The following is an 18732-nucleotide window of genomic DNA, read 5'->3' as shown; positions in this document are numbered from 1 at the left end:
TAGCCTTGATGAGCTTCATTTGACTGAGGTCGAACGCTGTGGGTGACGTCACACTCACTTAGTCCACTTCTTTATACAGACTATGTTCTTTGTGGTGGCAGCCCCATGCAAAATAATACAATCCAAATGATGATGGCGGCGCCCACGGCAACTTCCAGAATAAGGTAAATACTCTGGCATATGAAGTAAAGTGATGTTTTTATACTAATCAGAGGGGGCAGTATAACGCTAAACCAGCGTACAGCCTGAAGAAGAATAAATCATGGAAGGAGTCTAAATATTTCCAGTCCAAACCGTCACCAGACTCGTTCCGATCACAAACGGTTTAAATAGTTTGAGCTACCAAATGTGTTTCTGTTAGCCTTATAGTGGTAATAGCTGTCTTACTAATTAGCCAAGCTCCAGACACTATTAACTGTAGAATTTCCAAGCTTACTCAGAGAAAGAGGAAGTACGTGCACTTAAGGGAAATAATAGCTTTCCATTGGAGTAATAAAACATAAAATTCCACAGCTAAACCTAAACAAAGCAAATCGTTAATCTCAAAAATATATAAAAGGCATGTTTGGCTTTTCATTGTTTTATTTGATTTTTGGCCCCGATGCTTCATTTCCGTGACACAGAGAGAATGAAAGCAGTGAGAAAAGGGCGTGAAGAGCAGGGAAAGATATTCAGCAAAGGGATAACAATCTTTATTTACCCCAAATGGATAAATTACAATGTTGCAATGCAAAGTGCAAGAACAGCAAGAGATTCAAAAATTTGTGTTCATTTACAGTTGTTTTTGTGGATAAATTTACTTTTGGGTTTTTGTGTCAGTGGCATAAATGATTTGAATATTAACGTCTGTATTAACTTCAGCGATATATCAAACTTAAAAATGTTATCATGACTGGCATAGTACTGACTATTGATTACAAACCAGGAACTAGCAACATTAAAGGAATAATAATATAAACTACAATCAAATATAAATAGCATTAAATAAGGTAAATATTTAGATTTAGGGACGAGTGTTATAGAGGGACGAGTGTTATAGAGGGGCCTGTGTTATAGAGGGGCCTGTGTTATAGAGGGACCTGTGTTATAGAGGGGCCTGTGTTATAGAGGGACCTGTGTTATAGAGGGGCCTGTGTTATAGAGGGGCCTGTGTTATAGAGGGGCCTGTGTTATAGAGGGGCCTGTGTTATAGAGGGGCTTGTGTTATAGAGGGGCCTGTGTTATAGAGGGGCCTGTGTTATAGAGGGGCCGAGTGTTATAGAGGGCCGAGTGTTATAGAGGGGCCTGTGTTATAGAGGGGCTTGTGTTATAGAGGGGCCTGTGTTATAGAGGGGCCTGTGTTATAGAGGGGCCGAGTGTTATAGAGGGCCGAGTGTTATAGAGGGGCCTGTGTTATAGAGAATATAGACAATAAACGATAATACTGAAACTGATTTATGCCACTGACATAAAAACCCAAAAGTAAAATTATCTCGAAAAATGATTCTAAATGTGTAAAATGGTTAAAAGACATGGCTGCAGCAAATAAACAGCAGAATGAAACACTTAGTTCTGAGTTTGCATCTGTAATGAGTCAGAGAAGTGATTAATCCAACCCTCCACAGCTCAACACTAAATGTAGAACAGCAAAAATAACAAAAAGTTCCCGACTAGTTCTAAGAAAAAGTCTCACAAGAACTGACCCCAAAAGTTATTGCTCCAGATTTTATTTAAATCACTATTCATTTAAATTTGATCTACATCTCTCTATTCCATTCAATGAGCTTTACACACACACACACACACACACCCCCACACACACCCCCACACACACATGCTATGCTACACACACACACACATACATATATACATGCTTACATACACACACATATATACATGCTACACACACATACATATATACATGCTACACACACACACACACACACCCCTACATATATACATGCTATGCTACACACACACACCTACATATATACATGCTACACACACACCTACATATATACATGCTACACACACACACCTACATATATACATGCTACACACACACATACATACATACATGCTACACACACACATATATATATGCTACACACACATACATACATACATGCTACACACACATATATACATGCTTAAACACACACACACACACACACACCCACACACATATATACATGCTACACACACGCATACATATATACATGCTACACACACATACATATATACATGCCACACACACACACACATATACATATATACACGCTACACTCACATACACATCCACAACTACACACACGCACACACAGAATCTACATATAAACACACATTCATGGTTTATTTTTATAGATTTTTTTTTTTACTGTGTTGTTATGTCTTCTGTCTTGTTATTTGAATAACTATGTCTGGTTATTAATGTGTCTTCAACCTACAGTCTTGTATTTAAAAATGCTTAATTTGAATGTCTGTCTGGCTTTAAATAAATAAAAAAAAAAGGTTCCATCTTACACAAAACTGGATGATAAAGTGATCATGGTGACAGGCCCGGACATTTTGTAAACTCAGAATAGCAATAAAACTGATTCTGATTGTGATAATGCAGAACAAAACTATACAGATCTTGAGTGTCACCCTCCTCTGTATCCAAACATGTTCAGCGGGACTGCAGAGGGGGGTGGGGAGGGGGGGTATTAGGGAGGGGGTAGGGGAAAGACCCGGGGCAAGTGCAAACATAAGATGGATCTCGTAAGTCTTGGGTTTGGGGCCTGTCAGTGAGAGAAGTCTGAAACGTCTTTGATTTTACTGTAGAGATGACAGAAATGCGGCGGCGCACACGTGGACGCTATCTGCTGGCTCTACGCTCAGCTCTGACGGATGACAGGACGCACTTTACACCACAACACAGGGGTCATTAAGGAATGCGCTCTGAAAGACTGAAATCTCAACTATTACCAGAGGAATGTTCAAAAGGCCTCAGTTAAATGCACCTTATCCATAGTCTGTATAAAGAACAGTGACAGCAAACCTCCACTCTGGTCTCTGAGAGTTGACAAAATTGCTTATAAACTCATCGTGGTGAATAATTAGGATGCTTGGAGTGCATTGGGTACGAGACACTTGTAGAAACACTCAAAAATAAGACATTCAGATATGAAAATTCCATACCCTTCCTCTTTGTAGACCAGTGCCATGGTCTGGATGCAGGTCTTGTACTTGATCTCCCCAGGCACAGGCTGCGGTCCTTGAATACGGCTCTTGGCCACGTCCCATGGGATGTTCACACAGGAGGAGATGGTCCCAGACACCAGGCCGATGGTGAACTTCCTCAAGAACTCCAGAGTCGGATCCTATGAGACAGATGAAATACACGGGCTCAATAGTGATTCTATGTGATACATGTAGGTATGTCTGTATATATGTATAATATTATCCAAAAACATAAACCACAGATTGTATAAAGAAGTGGACTAAGTGAGTGTGACGTCACCCACAGCGTTCAGCTCCAGTCAAATGAAGCTCATCGAGGCTAACAGTTATAGGGGCCAATTTGGATCAGAGTTCTATATTTGGAATTCTGACCACGAGTATCATAGCAACCAAAGAGCCAATCTGGAATGTCAATCAAACCTGTTGCTAATGTTGGCAGAAGTGACCTCTGGGAAAGAAGGCGCCTGATCTGTCTGTTATTAATGTTCATATCTTGATTTACAGACACAATAGTGGAATAAAAACCCCAGGATCATGTAGAACGGGTTAATACGAACATTTAAAAAGAAAGTGATGAGTCTGACAACAGCAGTTACAGAGAGAGGGGACACAGTTTTTAAGAATAAAATGAATTGGAGCCAGAGTCGATGGAGCGATTCCTATTTGGACTGCGCCGGCTAGCACATTAGTCATTTATGTAAACAGTCTAATCAATACCAAAGCTAGAAACATGAACAGAACAAAATATGACCTTTTCTAAATAGTTTTAAAATGGTCCAGCTCTATATCAGAACTTTGCCAGAGTGAATGAATGACAGATGAATGCTGTTGTTGTGTTCTTGGGCAAGACACTTAACCCACCTCTCTACCCCAGTGTCTGTGTACATTGGGGTATGAATGTGTGTGTGAATGGGTGAGTGGTTCCTTCGCGGAAAGTGCTTTGGGCCTTGAAGGTAAAAAAACACTGTATAAAAATGTGAAAGTTTACCATTTGACCAAATAATATAAGCTTAAGTGATAATATGACTCTGTATATTTAATATTTTTGTTGTAGTTTATTCATCCTCACTGCGATAACTGTGTAAATAGCACCAAGTAGCACTGTTGTAGTCTGAGCATCTGATTTTATGCTGTCAGTTTTATAGTGTGAGTGTCTGGAGGGGGATGGGGTGTTGGTCTTAATAAGCCGTGTTGAAGACAAATTTCTGTTTTATCTTGAGACAAATAAAGTTATATTCTAAACAGCTTCATCTCATTAAAAAGAGACGCTTTACACCAAATTAAGCTAAAGCTAGTTTCCATCTGCTGTCCCCGTGCAAGTCAACAAACAAATTATATCCAAATATTCCCCCCATTTACAATCAATGTATTCTACCACTTCTCCCACTAACGGGCGCCATTTTGGGAACTTTTGACATTTTTATTTTTTTTTCTCATATTATAAAGAACAAATAAAAAATAAAAAATCTATAAAAAACAAACTACAGACCAAGGCACTTTCCATCAAGGAACCATTCATACACCAGTGTACACAAACACTGGGGGAAAGGTGGGTTAAGTGTCTTGCCCAAGAACACAACGACAGGATTAATCTGTGGGAGCTGGAATCTCATCGCCAACTTGTGGGTCAGTGGATCTGACCACTCAACCAGTGATGTTTATGTTTGAGAGTGGGATTCAGACCGACGCCCTTCAGATCAGTGGACAAACGCTCTACGAACTGAGCTAATGCTGCTCCAGCTTCAACAGTGACTCCTGTACCTGCCGGGGTCTAACAGACAAAGTTATAAGATAAGATAATAGATATAATATAATATAATATAAGATAAAGTTATATTCTATAATGATTCCTTACAACTTGAAAATTTGACCAAGGCTGTGTCTGAAGGTGCACACTCTTCCTACAAGGGGCGCTACTTAAGGGTTATGCCATTTTTAGTGCTGTAGGAATGTCTAGCTGGTGAAAAAGTAGTGCAATCAAAATTTCCCACAATGAAAAGTTGTACTCATCAGTGGTCACTAGAGTCGTCAATATAGACCACAATGCATTGTGGGAGTCGGTAAAACACCAGTGGACAGAGGCAGGTCTTTAACTGGACACAATATGACTGAATGAAGCAGATAAAAGCACTGGTTTATCTCACTGTTGATCCTGATTATCAAGAAAACACTCTTGAATAAACAGTTATGGTGTAAAGGTGCTAGTGTTAGCCGCTTTAGCTCGAGCTGTTAAAAAAGGGAGAATTTCCACAACTCAGATAAAAATGTTTTAAAAGTCCATTTATGTGAGATCGAGTTTGACATAAACCTGTCTGATTATTAGTCCATAAAGACTTGTGCCAGTCCAAAATGATCATTATTCATGACACAAATCAACTTTCATCAGAGTATAGACTAGACCTTTTTCACCAGACCCAGAGTTACATGGCATGAATGTAGTGACCTGTGTGTCTGAAAGTCTCTGAATGAGGCTCTATAGAGTCCACTAAAGAGAGCAAGGCTGTGGAGTGAATGAGGGGTCAGGGGCTGGGGGAGACATTAGGACACAGCCTTCGTCTCTGTTTGAATTGTTACACTAGACCAATTTTCATTCATAAACACTTAAAGAAAAACAAAAGTAGAAGTAGAAATATAGCTCTTACTTGTGAAGCAATACATTGTCTGCATAAATCGATATTTGTCAGGTAAATGCAGCGGGGTCTGGGAGCCTAAGAAGCTCGTGCGTATGATTGCAAAGCCTGCATGAAAGCCCGGATCATTTAATGGTAGCGGGGGGCAGATTAGTACTTCCTGAGTGAAACGCCGCGCTCTGATTGGCTGAATAGAAGCACATGTTGGAGGCATTTCTAAACAGGCTACGCGGGACCCTCGGCTCCAGCATATGGGGATCATTTGGGTAATTGGACTGCGATGGTGCCCATAGTATTACTGTACCGGAGGAGCAGACTTGGAGAGCTCTGACGGCTAATTGGTCAGGATATTTTTACAAATGACAGGAGCCTCCTTGGTGCGGGCCTTTCTCAAGCACGCGGACACCCCGAGCGCAGGGCTAAATCAACAGCTAATCCCACTGCCGGTTGGTTTGTTCAAGTGGGAAGTGGGGAGCTAAGTGGAGACATCAGCAAAGTGCCTAAGAGCCTTAAGAAAACAGCTCCTCAGAAAGGCCCAAGTCATACAGACACACAGCAGAATACCAGGTCGAAACCACATTTACAAAAGTGCCACAGTACAGATACATGACCGATCAAAGGTTTAGCCCACAGACTGTATAAAGAAGTGAATTATTTACTATGATGTCACCCACAGCATTCGGCTCCAGTCAAATGAAACTCATCGAAGCCAGCAGTTATAGTGGCTAATATGGAGCAAAGTTCCATATTTGGAATTCCGACCACGAGTATCATAGCAACCAAAGAGCCAATCCAGAGAGAGGCTGCTGAAGGAACGCCCCTTTCCGCCTGCAGCTCTGGTTTTAAACCTGTTGCTAACGTTAGCAGGTGCGACCTCTGGGAAAGAAGGCGCCTGATTTGTCTGTTATTAATGTTCATATCTTGATTTACAGACACAATAGTGAAATAAAAACGTGTGGAACAGGTTAATACGAACATTTAAGACCAAAATGATGAGCCTCCATGGAGACAAACAGGTGGTGTACCCCCATCAGACGTTAAACAGTGCACCTTCAAAAGTCAGGGCACTTTTCCACTAAAACTAGTTAACATCATGATATTGAAGATTTAACTACAAATGCAGAATAGTTCTGTCTATGTGGTTTCTTTTTTTATTCTGGCGTTACTTCCTGGTTGGACACAGGCCATAGATGTGGCAAATGTGTAATTCCCGTTATGTTACCTAGCAACCATAAAGTAAACAAGAGCCAAAACAATATTTCTGATTAAACTAATGCAAATAAATAACAATATCTTTATTTAGTTAAAGGTTCCATATTACACTATTCTCTGATCGCTGTTCTAAAGTAGTTTCCTCATCACAAACAGACCTGGAGTTGTGTTTTGTTTCATTCACACATGTTTAACACACAAACCCTGCATATTTAGGCCAAGTTATTCTCTCAAACAGAAAACACTCTGTTCCACCCTATGATGTCATGTGGTAATACAGGAAGTGCTCCACTGTGTTTTTAAACTCCACACACCTTCACTAGAATCAGTTGGAAGATTGCAGACCTGGAATTGCCAATCTCTACTGAACTAAAGGTAAAAGGAGCTGTTAACACAAAAACTACCACTTCATGACATCACAAGGTGGAACAGAGCATTTTAAGGTTTGGAGATGTCGACAGACTAATAACAAACATGTGTGATTGAAACAAAACACAACTCCATGTCTGTTTTTGAGGAGGAAACAGCATTATAACATACATTAAAGTAATACAGGATCTTCACATGAAGGTTTAAACTGTCAAAAAAATGTCTTTGGGATTCTGTTTCATAGCTCAGCGCTACTTCCTGTGTTGTTCTACTTTTCTTCACAAACTGCCACTTAACTGATGTAAAACTAAAATAAATATTGACCACAGGTACAACTAAACCAAGTCAGAAATAGAAAAACATGAACTACTTCTTTCTATAGAAACTTCATACAGTGAAGATTGTAAACAAAAACACAAACTGCAACAAGTCTATAATGGAACACCACACGACAAATTCACTTCATTTAATCTCAACCATAAACTGTATATATAAATGGACATAGCTAACCACATTCAAATAGAATGGCTCCATCGACTCTGGCTCCAATTCACTTTCTATTTAAAATCTGTGTCCCCTCTCTCTGTAACTGCTGCTGTCATTTTGGTCTTAAAATGTTCGTATTAACCCGCTCTACATGATCCTAGGGATTTTATTTCTCTATTCTGTCTGTAAATCAAGATATGAACATTAATAACAAACAAATCAGGCATCTTATTTCTCCGAGGTTGCTACCGCTACCTTTAGCAACAGATTTGATTGATAGCGTTGCTAAACCAGCACCGCTGGATTAGCAGGGAGCAGGCGGGGAGTGGGCGGGGAGCGGGCGGGAAGCGGTGTTTCCTTCAACAGCCTGGCTCCAGATTGGCTCTTTGGTTGCTACAATACTCGCAGTTGGAACTTGGCTCCAAATTTGCTGTTATAACTGCTAGCTTTGATGAGCTTCACACTCACTTAGTCCACTTCTTCATACAGTTTTTGCTCTCAGATGACTCTAAATGAAAAAGTAGCTTGTCTATTCCCTAATCCTACACAATCTGCGGTCTCCAGACGCCATGGGAATCTGTACAAACACTGACATCTCCTGAGCTGGATGTTCAGAAATAGGACAGTTACTATGGATCCACACAAGCCCAGAGTCTATTTGAGTCATGCAGCCATGTCATTATAACAGAGATGACCAACGCTTTGGCCCACGTCTCTGGAAACATGTGCAAGCATAGCATTCTCCTGACTAAACCAGGACCAAACAGGGGCTAAACCAGGACCAGGAACGAACCAGGACTAAACTAGAACCACACCGGGGCTAAACCAGGACCAGTACAAACCCAGGGATAAAAACAGGACTAAACCAGGACTAAAATAGGAATAAACCAGGACTGAACTAGGACTAAACCTTAACTAAATTGGGATTGAACCAGGACTAAAGCAAGACTAAACCAGGACTAAACCAGGACTAAATCCGGACCGAACCAGGACAAAACCAGGACTAAATCAGGACTAAACCAGGACTAAACTAGGACTAAACCAGGACTAAAACGGGACTATAGAATATAGACCCTGAACCCTGCAATACCCGGACTTATGTAGATCTAAACTGGGACTAAACCAGGGCTAAATCATGACTACATCAGGACTTAATCAGGACTAAACAAGAACTAAACCATGACTAAACCAAAACTAAACCAGCACTATACTAGGACTAAACTAGGACTAAACCAGGACTATACTAGGACTATACTAGGACTATAATAGGACTAAACCAGGACTAAACCAGGACTAAACCAGGAATAAAGAAAATACCCTAAACCCTGCAATACCTTAGACTTATGTAGGTCTAAATCAGGTTTTAAAGATGAAATAAACCAGGACTAAATTAGGTCCAAACTAGGCCAAATAAGGGTCTAAAATAGGACTAAATTGGGTATAAAGATGAAATAAATCCAGACTAAATGAGGTCCAAACCAGGACTAATGCAGGACTAATGAAAAAAAACATTCTTCAGAGGGAAGTATTTCATACAGGTTTGAGAAAAACATAGAAAAACTGTTGTTCTTACTGTGGCTGGGCTTGCCTCTCCACAAACCTGACACCTGCTTGTTTCCATGGAAATGTTCCTTTAGCTATAATATTACACACTACGGCATAAGATCTACCTATCTCTGAAGTATGGTTTAACTTTCTGTTTCCATGGAATCAGTTTACTTTCATCTCCAGAAAGTTGCGTGATTAACCAAATAATCTGAACATCCCTCACTGCCATCATATTGTAAGAATAACATCAACCTAAACTTGGATTAAATCAGGACTAAACAAGAACTAAACCAGGTCCAAACCAGGACTAACCCAGGTCTATACTAATCAATAGAAACCTCAGTATTTATTTCCTGACTGTAATCTCTCTCGTCTCTTATAATGCCTCAGTCTGTTTCCCATTAGCCCATTGCAGAGTGGATCTAATGCCTGTACATGTGCACCGGCTCCGTATGGTAACGCTTCCTTCCATTAAACAGAACCAACATTTGTTTGGGACGGATGTGAAATGCGAGACTTTGAGGATGTTATGAAGAGCAAACAGACGCAGCGGTATTAGGCCTGGCCCATCTCAATGATTTCCTCCTTCCTCCTGAGGCAACTAATCACCATGTCAAAGCACTAACTAATCAGGCTGTCAAACATGGAGGAGATTACAGATGGAGAGATGCAAGTCGGGAAAATAAGAGGAGCATCTCAGTAAATAAAGGAACAGCCTTTGATTTTTCAAAGAATTGTGACTCAGGGTTGAACATGTAGGGCTCAAAATGTCACATGGCCATTTTTATAAATAACAAAATAATAAAAACACATTAACCTCCAAACCTCGTTCCCCAGTTTGATCTCATCTGACCTCACAGGGGCTGGGCCTGGTTAGGACTAGGGTGGGAGGCTTCTGGGAATGTCATTGTGTCCTTGGGCAAAACACCCACATTGTCCAGTATGAATGTGGTGTGTGTGAGTGTTGGTGGCCAGAGCGGCGCAGATTGGCAGCCTCACTTCCGCCAGTCTGCCCCAGGGAAACTGTGGCTACATTAGAGTGGAGTCTAAATTGTGAAGCAGCTCTGAGCCCCTGAAAAGCTCCATATAACACTAAAGCATTATTATTTTATTATTATTCTAAGCACATTTCTGCTGCTATGGTGAAATATGAGAGAGGCGGGGCCTATCAGCTCTAAGCTTTGAACAGGAAGTCAATGGATATGTTTTAAATATATATTCTAATTTACAATGACTAAAATGTAACCTCCATATGTTCTACTTTACTTTTCTAAACAGCAGAAAATACCAGAATGTGTATGTCCTCTTTAAATCCACACTATGCTGTCTGTGCTCAAGATCTGTCTGTCTCAAAGCCACTAACCACTGCTATGAAGATGGTGCAGATCTTAGCCAAAAAAAGGTTTGAGAAGGGAGTTAAAGAGGCCAATTTGTTAGGAAAGACAATCCATCTTTAAACAGGAATGGGGCCTTAGACCTCATCTATGTCCTGTTTATAACTCCATCCTCAGACCCAAAGCAAAACATAGAAACAACAGGGCTAGCCATTATGCTAATAGCCAGTATGCTAATATGGGCTTGAATGATTATGCTAAGTATGACTCGGGCTCAGTTCACACTTAGTGGAGCTCAATGGACCAAGCCAACAAACAGAAACTGTAAACAATAGGTGTTTTGAGTTTCAGTGCAGTTAGCTCCTCCCTTCAGACAGATATATGGCAGTGTCCATCAGTAATCTGACCAGAACTGAAGAAGCGGCTTGGAGCAGCAAAATGCCTTCGCTCTAAAACTTTCTGTCCAGTTGACAGATTTCAAATTTTTCTTTTACTGTCCGCACTTTACTACTTTACTTACAGGACTGGCGGGGATGGCATCTTTGACGTTGAAGTAGAATCCAAAGTAGATCATGTTGAAAATGCCGTGTCGTCCCAGAGTGGAGGTCAGACCTCTGTTCAGGCCATTCAGACCAAACCCTCCAGCACTGATGATCTTCCTCGCCTGGGCAAAGGAGGAGGGTTGCTGTAGGAAACAAGGAGACAAATTACAAATACATTATAAGGAGTTAGGGAGCCAGCCATAATCACATATTTTACAGTGATATTTCTGAATATTTCCCACAAATATTCAGTCCTCCCAAAATATGTTTCATATTTCATATTTAACAATTAAAGTGTATAACTTTAACTGTGTAACTTTTCTGGTGGGGGGACGCTGCTGCTTATAGAGATATTGCTAGGACTAAACTAGGACTAAAACAGGACTAAACCAGAGTTAAACAAGGACTAAACTAGGACTAAATCAGGGTTAAACAAGGACTAAACTAGGGCTAAACCAGTACTAAACTAAGACTATATTAGAAATAAACTAGGTCTAAACCAAGAATAAACAAGAACTAAATCAGGACTATATTAGAAATAAACTAGAAGTAAACTAGGACTAAACCAGGACTAAAGAAGGACAAAACCAGGATGAAACCAAGCCCGGAATGTTCCACAGTATGACACTAGATTTCCAGGTAAAGCGATAACATCTCCATGGAAACAAGCAAGTTGCGAACCGCCCACCAGAGAAGAAAATGGTGACAGGCCCGTAGAAGTGATGTAATGATCGTAGTTAACCTACATACCTCTTTGAAGGCGTCTCTGTTGGCCTGCAGACTGACTTTGACCACCTCAAAGGGATTAACCACCACAGCTTCAGTCAGACCAGAGCCCAGTCCTGCCACCGTCAATGCCTAAACATAAAAACACATTCAAAACGACGGCATAAAATTATGTCATTATGATTTTTCTAACAAGAAGAGTAGGATTCTAGTTCACAATTCAAGTGAGTGTAACGTCACCCACAGCGTTCTGTTCCGGTCAAATGAAGCTCTTCGAGGCTAGAAGTTATAGGGAGCAATTTGGAGCTGAGATCTATATTTGGAATTCTGACCAGGAGTATCATAGCAACCAAAGAGCCAATCCGGAGTCAGGTTGTTGAAGGTAATGCCCCTTCACACCCGCACCGCTGGTTTAGCAGAGAGGGGGCAGTTAGCAATGCTGTCAATTTAACCTGTTTCTAACGCTAGCGGGAGCGACCTTGGGAAATGAAGGCACCTGATTTGTCTGTTATTAATGTTCATATCTTGATTTACAGACATAATAGTGAAATAGGACAACAGGATCATGTAGAGCGGGTTAATATGAACATTTAAGACCAAAATGACGAGTCTGACAGCAGCAGTTACAGAGAGAGGGGACACAGTTTTACAGCGTAAAGTGAATTGGAGTCAGAGTCAACGAAGCCGGAAGCAGCCCATGATCACTTCCTTTTTGGAATGTGGTGGCTAGCAGTTTAGCTATGTCCATGTATATATACAGTCTATGCGTTGGCCGCATATTGCCATGGCAACAGAATCCATAGGGTCACTAACTTTATTAATGCTGTGGTGCCATGTCTTTTCTCTTTCAGATGATTCGGCGCCTCTCGTCATAGCATTGTATGGCTTTGAATCCAGGGTCAGGGGTCAAAGATGTAAATTAATTATACTTTTTAACCATTGGCTGATCTCAGCAACCACTTTAACCTCTCCTTATGTAATATTTGACTAATGTTCCACTGTTACTCCTTAAATATTTACACATTGAAATGAAACTACAATGCTTCATGGTTGGATGACATTGAGTTAAAGGAGTAGGACACATAAGTGGACTTTGCTAGCGTCGCTAAACATGCCCAGGCTGTGTATGGTACTTTCAGTTTCCCAAACCCGTTCTCCAAGTCCCTTTGTCCTGTCTCCGCTGGACCTGTTCTGTTTGTGTTTGAGACATCAGATAAACGAGGCCTGTGAGCACACCTGCCTCTGTTATGGTTCCTGAATGTGGGATGACAGATAGGACAGGAGGAAAGAGGAAACTGAACTATAGCAGTAACTCTATCTCACTGTCGTTTACATTAATATTATTCTGGTAATCCCCTGTGTGTGGAACAGAGGTGTCAGGAGGACTCAGCTTAAGCCCTAGTGAACCCAGAAGGAGAAAACAACTTAATAATTCTACTTGGTGATAGTGATGACAACGTTAACTGTTATTCATGGGATTTCGATTTCTGTTTGTAGAAATAGGCCTTTACTTAGACTTGGTGACATGACTAAGAAGGACAAATTGATGGCAGTTTACAAGTGAGGCCAGCTGGATCCCCCCCCCCCCCCAATTTTAAGATTGTTTTACCTCGAGTTCAGGGAGGCGAGGCCTGAGTAGCAACTATTTGTTATGTGAGGTTATATCTTATTCTATAATAACTATTTACTGGGTCACTCCAAAACTACAAATTGAGAAATTACGACATGATCACATGTGACAGTCTTAAATATCAACTTTATAACGGCCAATCAGAGCAGCCAGTCTGTCAGTCAAAGCCACAGACTGCATAACGAAGTGGACTAAGTGAGCGTGGCGTCACCCACAGCATTCAGCTTCAGTCAAATGAAGCTCATCGAGGCTAGAGTGCAAAGAGATTGTGCAAACTTTTTTTGTATTTGTCATCACCGCTACACACTGACTGCTGCAGGTTTAGATCTATCTCTTTATCAATTAAAGAAATTCTTGTTGGACTAAAGACATATGCTGCCGATTGAGTGGTTGGCTAAAAGAGGGCGTGGCCAAAGCTCTGAAACTGACCCAAACTGCACTCAGAAGGCTACATCTGCAGGAGGAGTTTATGCAGAAACAAGTGTTTATACAGGAAAAAGTACTATCATGGCTTTAATCTGCCCTTTTACGTTTTCATTTCTCCTTTCTGCTGTTTTCCCATATAATACTTATCATCTAAATAAAACAATTGGTCAACAAATACATTTTTTTACCTGTACACATTGTGAGACATCTTAGTTTATTTTATTAATCAAATATCCTTAGCTACTTTCCAACTGTAGTTCCCAGAAGAGGTTGTTTAGTGACCACAGACAAGGGTGGCTGGACCAGTGTCCAGGTTGCGTAGCTCTGTGATGAGTTTTCTGTTGGAGCGTTGCACCTTCACATATGTAAAAGTTGAAACCATCAACCCTAACAGAGCATGTCTAGTTTGCATACATTAAATAAATAACACAACGTATGTTTTTGATGTCCCTGCTGTGGAGCAGAGCACACAGACAAAGTGATTCTACTGTCAGAGCACGGCTAAGAGGGAATAGGGAAATACATTAAGATCTGTGCATGGGAGATGATTTCATAATGTCAGACATCCTAAGTCCTGTGTATGCCTCCCCATTCATCTAACGTAAAGTACTGTATTCATCAAGTGAACAACAACATTGTGTAAATTGGATGTATGGTTGTTCCTGATTCCTAAGTCTTTGCTGTGAATTAACTGGAAATGTTTTTGGAGGTTTGTGTAATCCCCATAGACTGTATATATAAATGGACATGGCTCCCTGCTAAACCCGCAGTGTGGAAAGAGGCGTTACCTTCAACCGCTTCACTCCAGATCGGCTGTTTGGTTGCTATGATACTTGCGCTCGGACTTCCTAATATGGAATTTGGCTTCAAATTGGCCGCTATAACTGCTCTAGCCTCGATAAGCTTCATTTGACTGCAGCCAAACGCGGTGGTTGACGTCACACTCCCTTAGTCCACTTCTATAGTAATCCCTCACTTTCTGTGTGGAGTTTGCATGTTCTTCCCTGAGTCTGTGTTTCCCCCATCAACCCAAAACAGCTACAGATCAAATCCTCCAGCCAAGGTAGTCATGATCAAGACTAGCAACAAGATCTGGAGATGGATCCCACTGCTCCTGACAGGTTTAACCCAGAGACACTGAAGGATGGGTCAAATGAAGATGACGAATTTCCCTTCCCAATCAAGTCATTTCTAAAACAGTTCATCATAAAGCAGAAGCTCACTATACAAGTGCAATATTTTAGACAAGTATGACTGCAATTATGCTTTCAAATCAAGAACTTTAAAATTTCAGAAAAAATGAAATAATGAACTAGAAGGAATTAATTGGATTTCAGAACATGTTGGTAGAGATCGAGAAAGTTTTAAGTTTTCTATAAAAATACAGGATACTTCAGTTATAACAGTGATAATAAGAACGTTCTTTGCCACTAAATTCTGAAACCATTCAACTTTGGACTGCAAGATGAATTGAATCAAAATCACAATTTGAATGAACGGAGTAAGCAAATCACAAATCATTTCTATCATTTCCTCCAGAAACAACAAAATCTCCTGTGTTATTCTGCATAAAAACTGTACTCTGTAGTTTAGACCTGCACAGACATGTTCTGAAATGTCCCTGTGTCTCAGATGCCCTTCCTGTGTCTCCACAGTGTTTTATTTTGCATACAAACTGCTAACCCTGTAGTTTAGATCTGTACAAACATGTTTTGAAATGTGACTTCATATTCCCATCTTTTTTTTTTTTTTATTCATGTGGACGTGTTTAAAATCACATTAACAAAAACAATTTGAATAGTCTTACTACACAAATGGAATCACTGTCAGAAAGATCATGATTACATATTTTTCCAAAAACGTTCACTGCTAATTCAGATAGCATTTTTTTTTTTTTTTGATCATGATCAATTGTGTATCCCTACTTTAATCCCTCCTGTCTTTTCGCCATTTGTAATATACCAAATTCCAATGGACCACAATCCCTTGTAAAATTGACACTCTACACAGGTACATGTGATTTGTGGTGTGGTAGCATGGAGAGCGTAACGAGCCTTTTTCCACATAAAATGCAGCTGAATCCCTTTAATTTGAGCTAATATTAGAGGAAGCATGCACACTTGAATGCGTCTGGCCTTGGCATGTTTGCAGTGGTTTTCATCGGCACAGAGCAGTGTTTGTTCGCTGGTTCAGGTGGGCTAGCATCATGTAGGCTAGCGTCATGGGGACACGTCAAGGTTGTCTCTTTAGCCCATTACTCTTCTCCGCTCTTGAGCCCATCCTCTCAGACGTGCCCTGTGTTTACACAGCCAGAGACCAGCTTTAATTCACTATTTGTGCTATTACGCGGTGTGTCCTCGTTAATCAGAGTGAAGGGATTCAGCTGGGTTAGGGTTAAGGGAGGGGGCATAGCAGCAAGAATGTGTGTGTGCGGGTATTTATAACATTGAGGGGACTAAAATCTGTACACACACACACACACACACACACACACACACTCAGTTTATGGAGATATACCTCATGTACAGGGTCAAAAATCAGGTCCCCGTGATGTAAATATTTTATTATTATATCAACAACAAGATTTAAAGTTCAGAAATGGGTTAAAATGGTTAAAGTGAGGGTTTAGGTTTAGGCACATACTCATTTTCTTCCAAGTTTTTGAGAAAAATTAATCTTGCCTCAATAGATATATTGTATAAGCTGCTCTTGAAATAATAAAATAAGTTTACTATGTATTGTGTGCATCTTATTATAAAGCGATTTTATGTTTTGGGAATCAGGAAGTAAGCGGTTAGAATACTAGTTGCTGTTAGCAGTACCAGCGGCAAAACCGGTTGAGCCTAGAAAGTTGTGAGGAATAACTTTAGACTTCTGCAAAATGTTTTTAACTACTTCTGTTTTTCAAAAATTTAAATCCATAAAAAAACAAGTATAACACATTTGAAATAGGTTAAGGTTGGGTAGTGACTATGGTTAAGCTTAGGACCAGTCTCTCCAGGAAATGAAGGGGAGTCAAAGTAATTTCCCCAAGAAGCACAGAAACCCAACGCGTGTGTGTGTATGCGTGTGTGTATGTGGAGTTAGCCGGATTTCACTGCTGCTAATGAGGGGCGGTGATTAGAGCAGAGAGCTGGACCACACTACAGCGGATCAGAGGGCATCAAAGCATCATTTACAAAACAGTCACACAGTTTGGCCTGGGCTCAAATTCAACTTTTCCAACAGTCAGCTTGTCATCGCTTTTACCTGTTCTTCCGGTTGTAACCACACAACTATGAGTGGAATCCAGGCATTTCAGAGAGCTGAACAATTACAACTGTTACCGTAGCAACAAATGATTCAAAACAAAGGCTGCAATTGACCACACTACATCTCCATATGGTGTTACAGCGCTGAATGGAAGCTGGACGATTTAACCTGTTGTGCATGTTTGGGGTTGAAGAGAGAAACCAGAGGAAGCCCACTCGGACACAGGAAAAATGTGCAAACTCCACACAGACACAGTGAGAATGTACAAACTCTACACAGACATATGGGGAATATGCAAACTCCAGAAAGACACAGAAAGAACATGCAGACACCAGACAGACACAGAGAGAACAAGCAATCTCCACACAGGAAAGACATCCAAACTCTACACAGACACAGGGAAAAGATGCAAACTCCACACAGACACAGAGAAAACATGCAAACTCCACACAGACACAAAGAGAACATGCAAATTCCACACAGACAAAGATAGAACATGCCAACTCCACATAGGAAGAACATGCAGACTCCACACAGACACAGAGAGAAGAAGCAAACTCCACACAGACACAGAGAGAACATGCAAATTCTACAGACACAGGGAGAACATATATTCATATAATAATACGTGAGACAAATTCGATTCGATATACAGAAATTCACTGTTAAGCAAAGGTTCGATTTTACCCAAACGCCCAAGTCACATGACCCACACCAATCGCTCTGTGAATGAGTGCAACTGATGACATCACAAGGTGAAACATTTCAACTATGGAAAAGACACACTAAATATGCAAGATTACACAAAAATGTGAAGGAAACTAAACCAACTTCAGGCGTGTTATGAAGAGGAAATAACATTTAGCAAGAAGTCAAAAAAGTTCTACAAGCTTTGATGAAGAGGAGGAGACTCAGCAGCTCCAGCACATGATTAATGGCACAGGTAAACATCCTTGGACCAGTAGCTTTACAAACAAGTCCAGACTCCACAGGTAAAATCATCCATCTTTCTGACATCTGGCTGCTACCTGAACAGTGAGAGGTGGCCGCACCCAAAACCAAACTATCTGTCTTCCTTAGCAGCCTGTCCCGTCCTAACTGAGCCTATACATTTAGAAGGAGGTAGGAAACATATATACTTATAGGAAGAACTGTAACTGGGCTTACTTCAACAAACAGAGCCATTTAGCAGGTATTACATTAGTATAGGGTTTTTGTATATTCACTATATTGATAAAAAACTGGTGGCCGCTTTGAGCTTTGAAAAGTTATTTGTTAACATAAAAAATAAATAAATACACTTTCTTTTTTTTTTTTTTTTTTTTTGCATAACTTGAACCAGGAATACTTTATTTCCAATCTCCGTCTTTTTGTAT

General features: G+C 40.5%; 1 protein-coding gene across 1 annotated transcript in view; it reads right to left on the bottom strand.

Annotated features, from left to right (window-relative positions):
* slc25a21 (solute carrier family 25 member 21) overlaps positions 1-18732 on the bottom strand; it is a 162220-nt gene that overhangs the window by 8210 nt on the left and 135278 nt on the right. The window contains exons 7-9 of the mRNA XM_055231196.1: positions 12073-12180; positions 11301-11465; positions 3160-3341 (exon numbers count right to left, since the gene is read on the bottom strand). Of these exons, the coding sequence (XP_055087171.1) occupies positions 3160-3341; positions 11301-11465; positions 12073-12180 (455 nt within the window). The remainder of the gene's footprint in view (positions 1-3159; positions 3342-11300; positions 11466-12072; positions 12181-18732) is intronic.

This window comes from Periophthalmus magnuspinnatus, chromosome 22 (genome assembly GCF_009829125.3).
Source record: "Periophthalmus magnuspinnatus isolate fPerMag1 chromosome 22, fPerMag1.2.pri, whole genome shotgun sequence".
In the NCBI taxonomy this organism is placed as follows: domain Eukaryota; kingdom Metazoa; phylum Chordata; class Actinopteri; order Gobiiformes; family Gobiidae; genus Periophthalmus; species Periophthalmus magnuspinnatus.
This window is presented reverse-complemented; position numbering and strand designations above follow the sequence as displayed.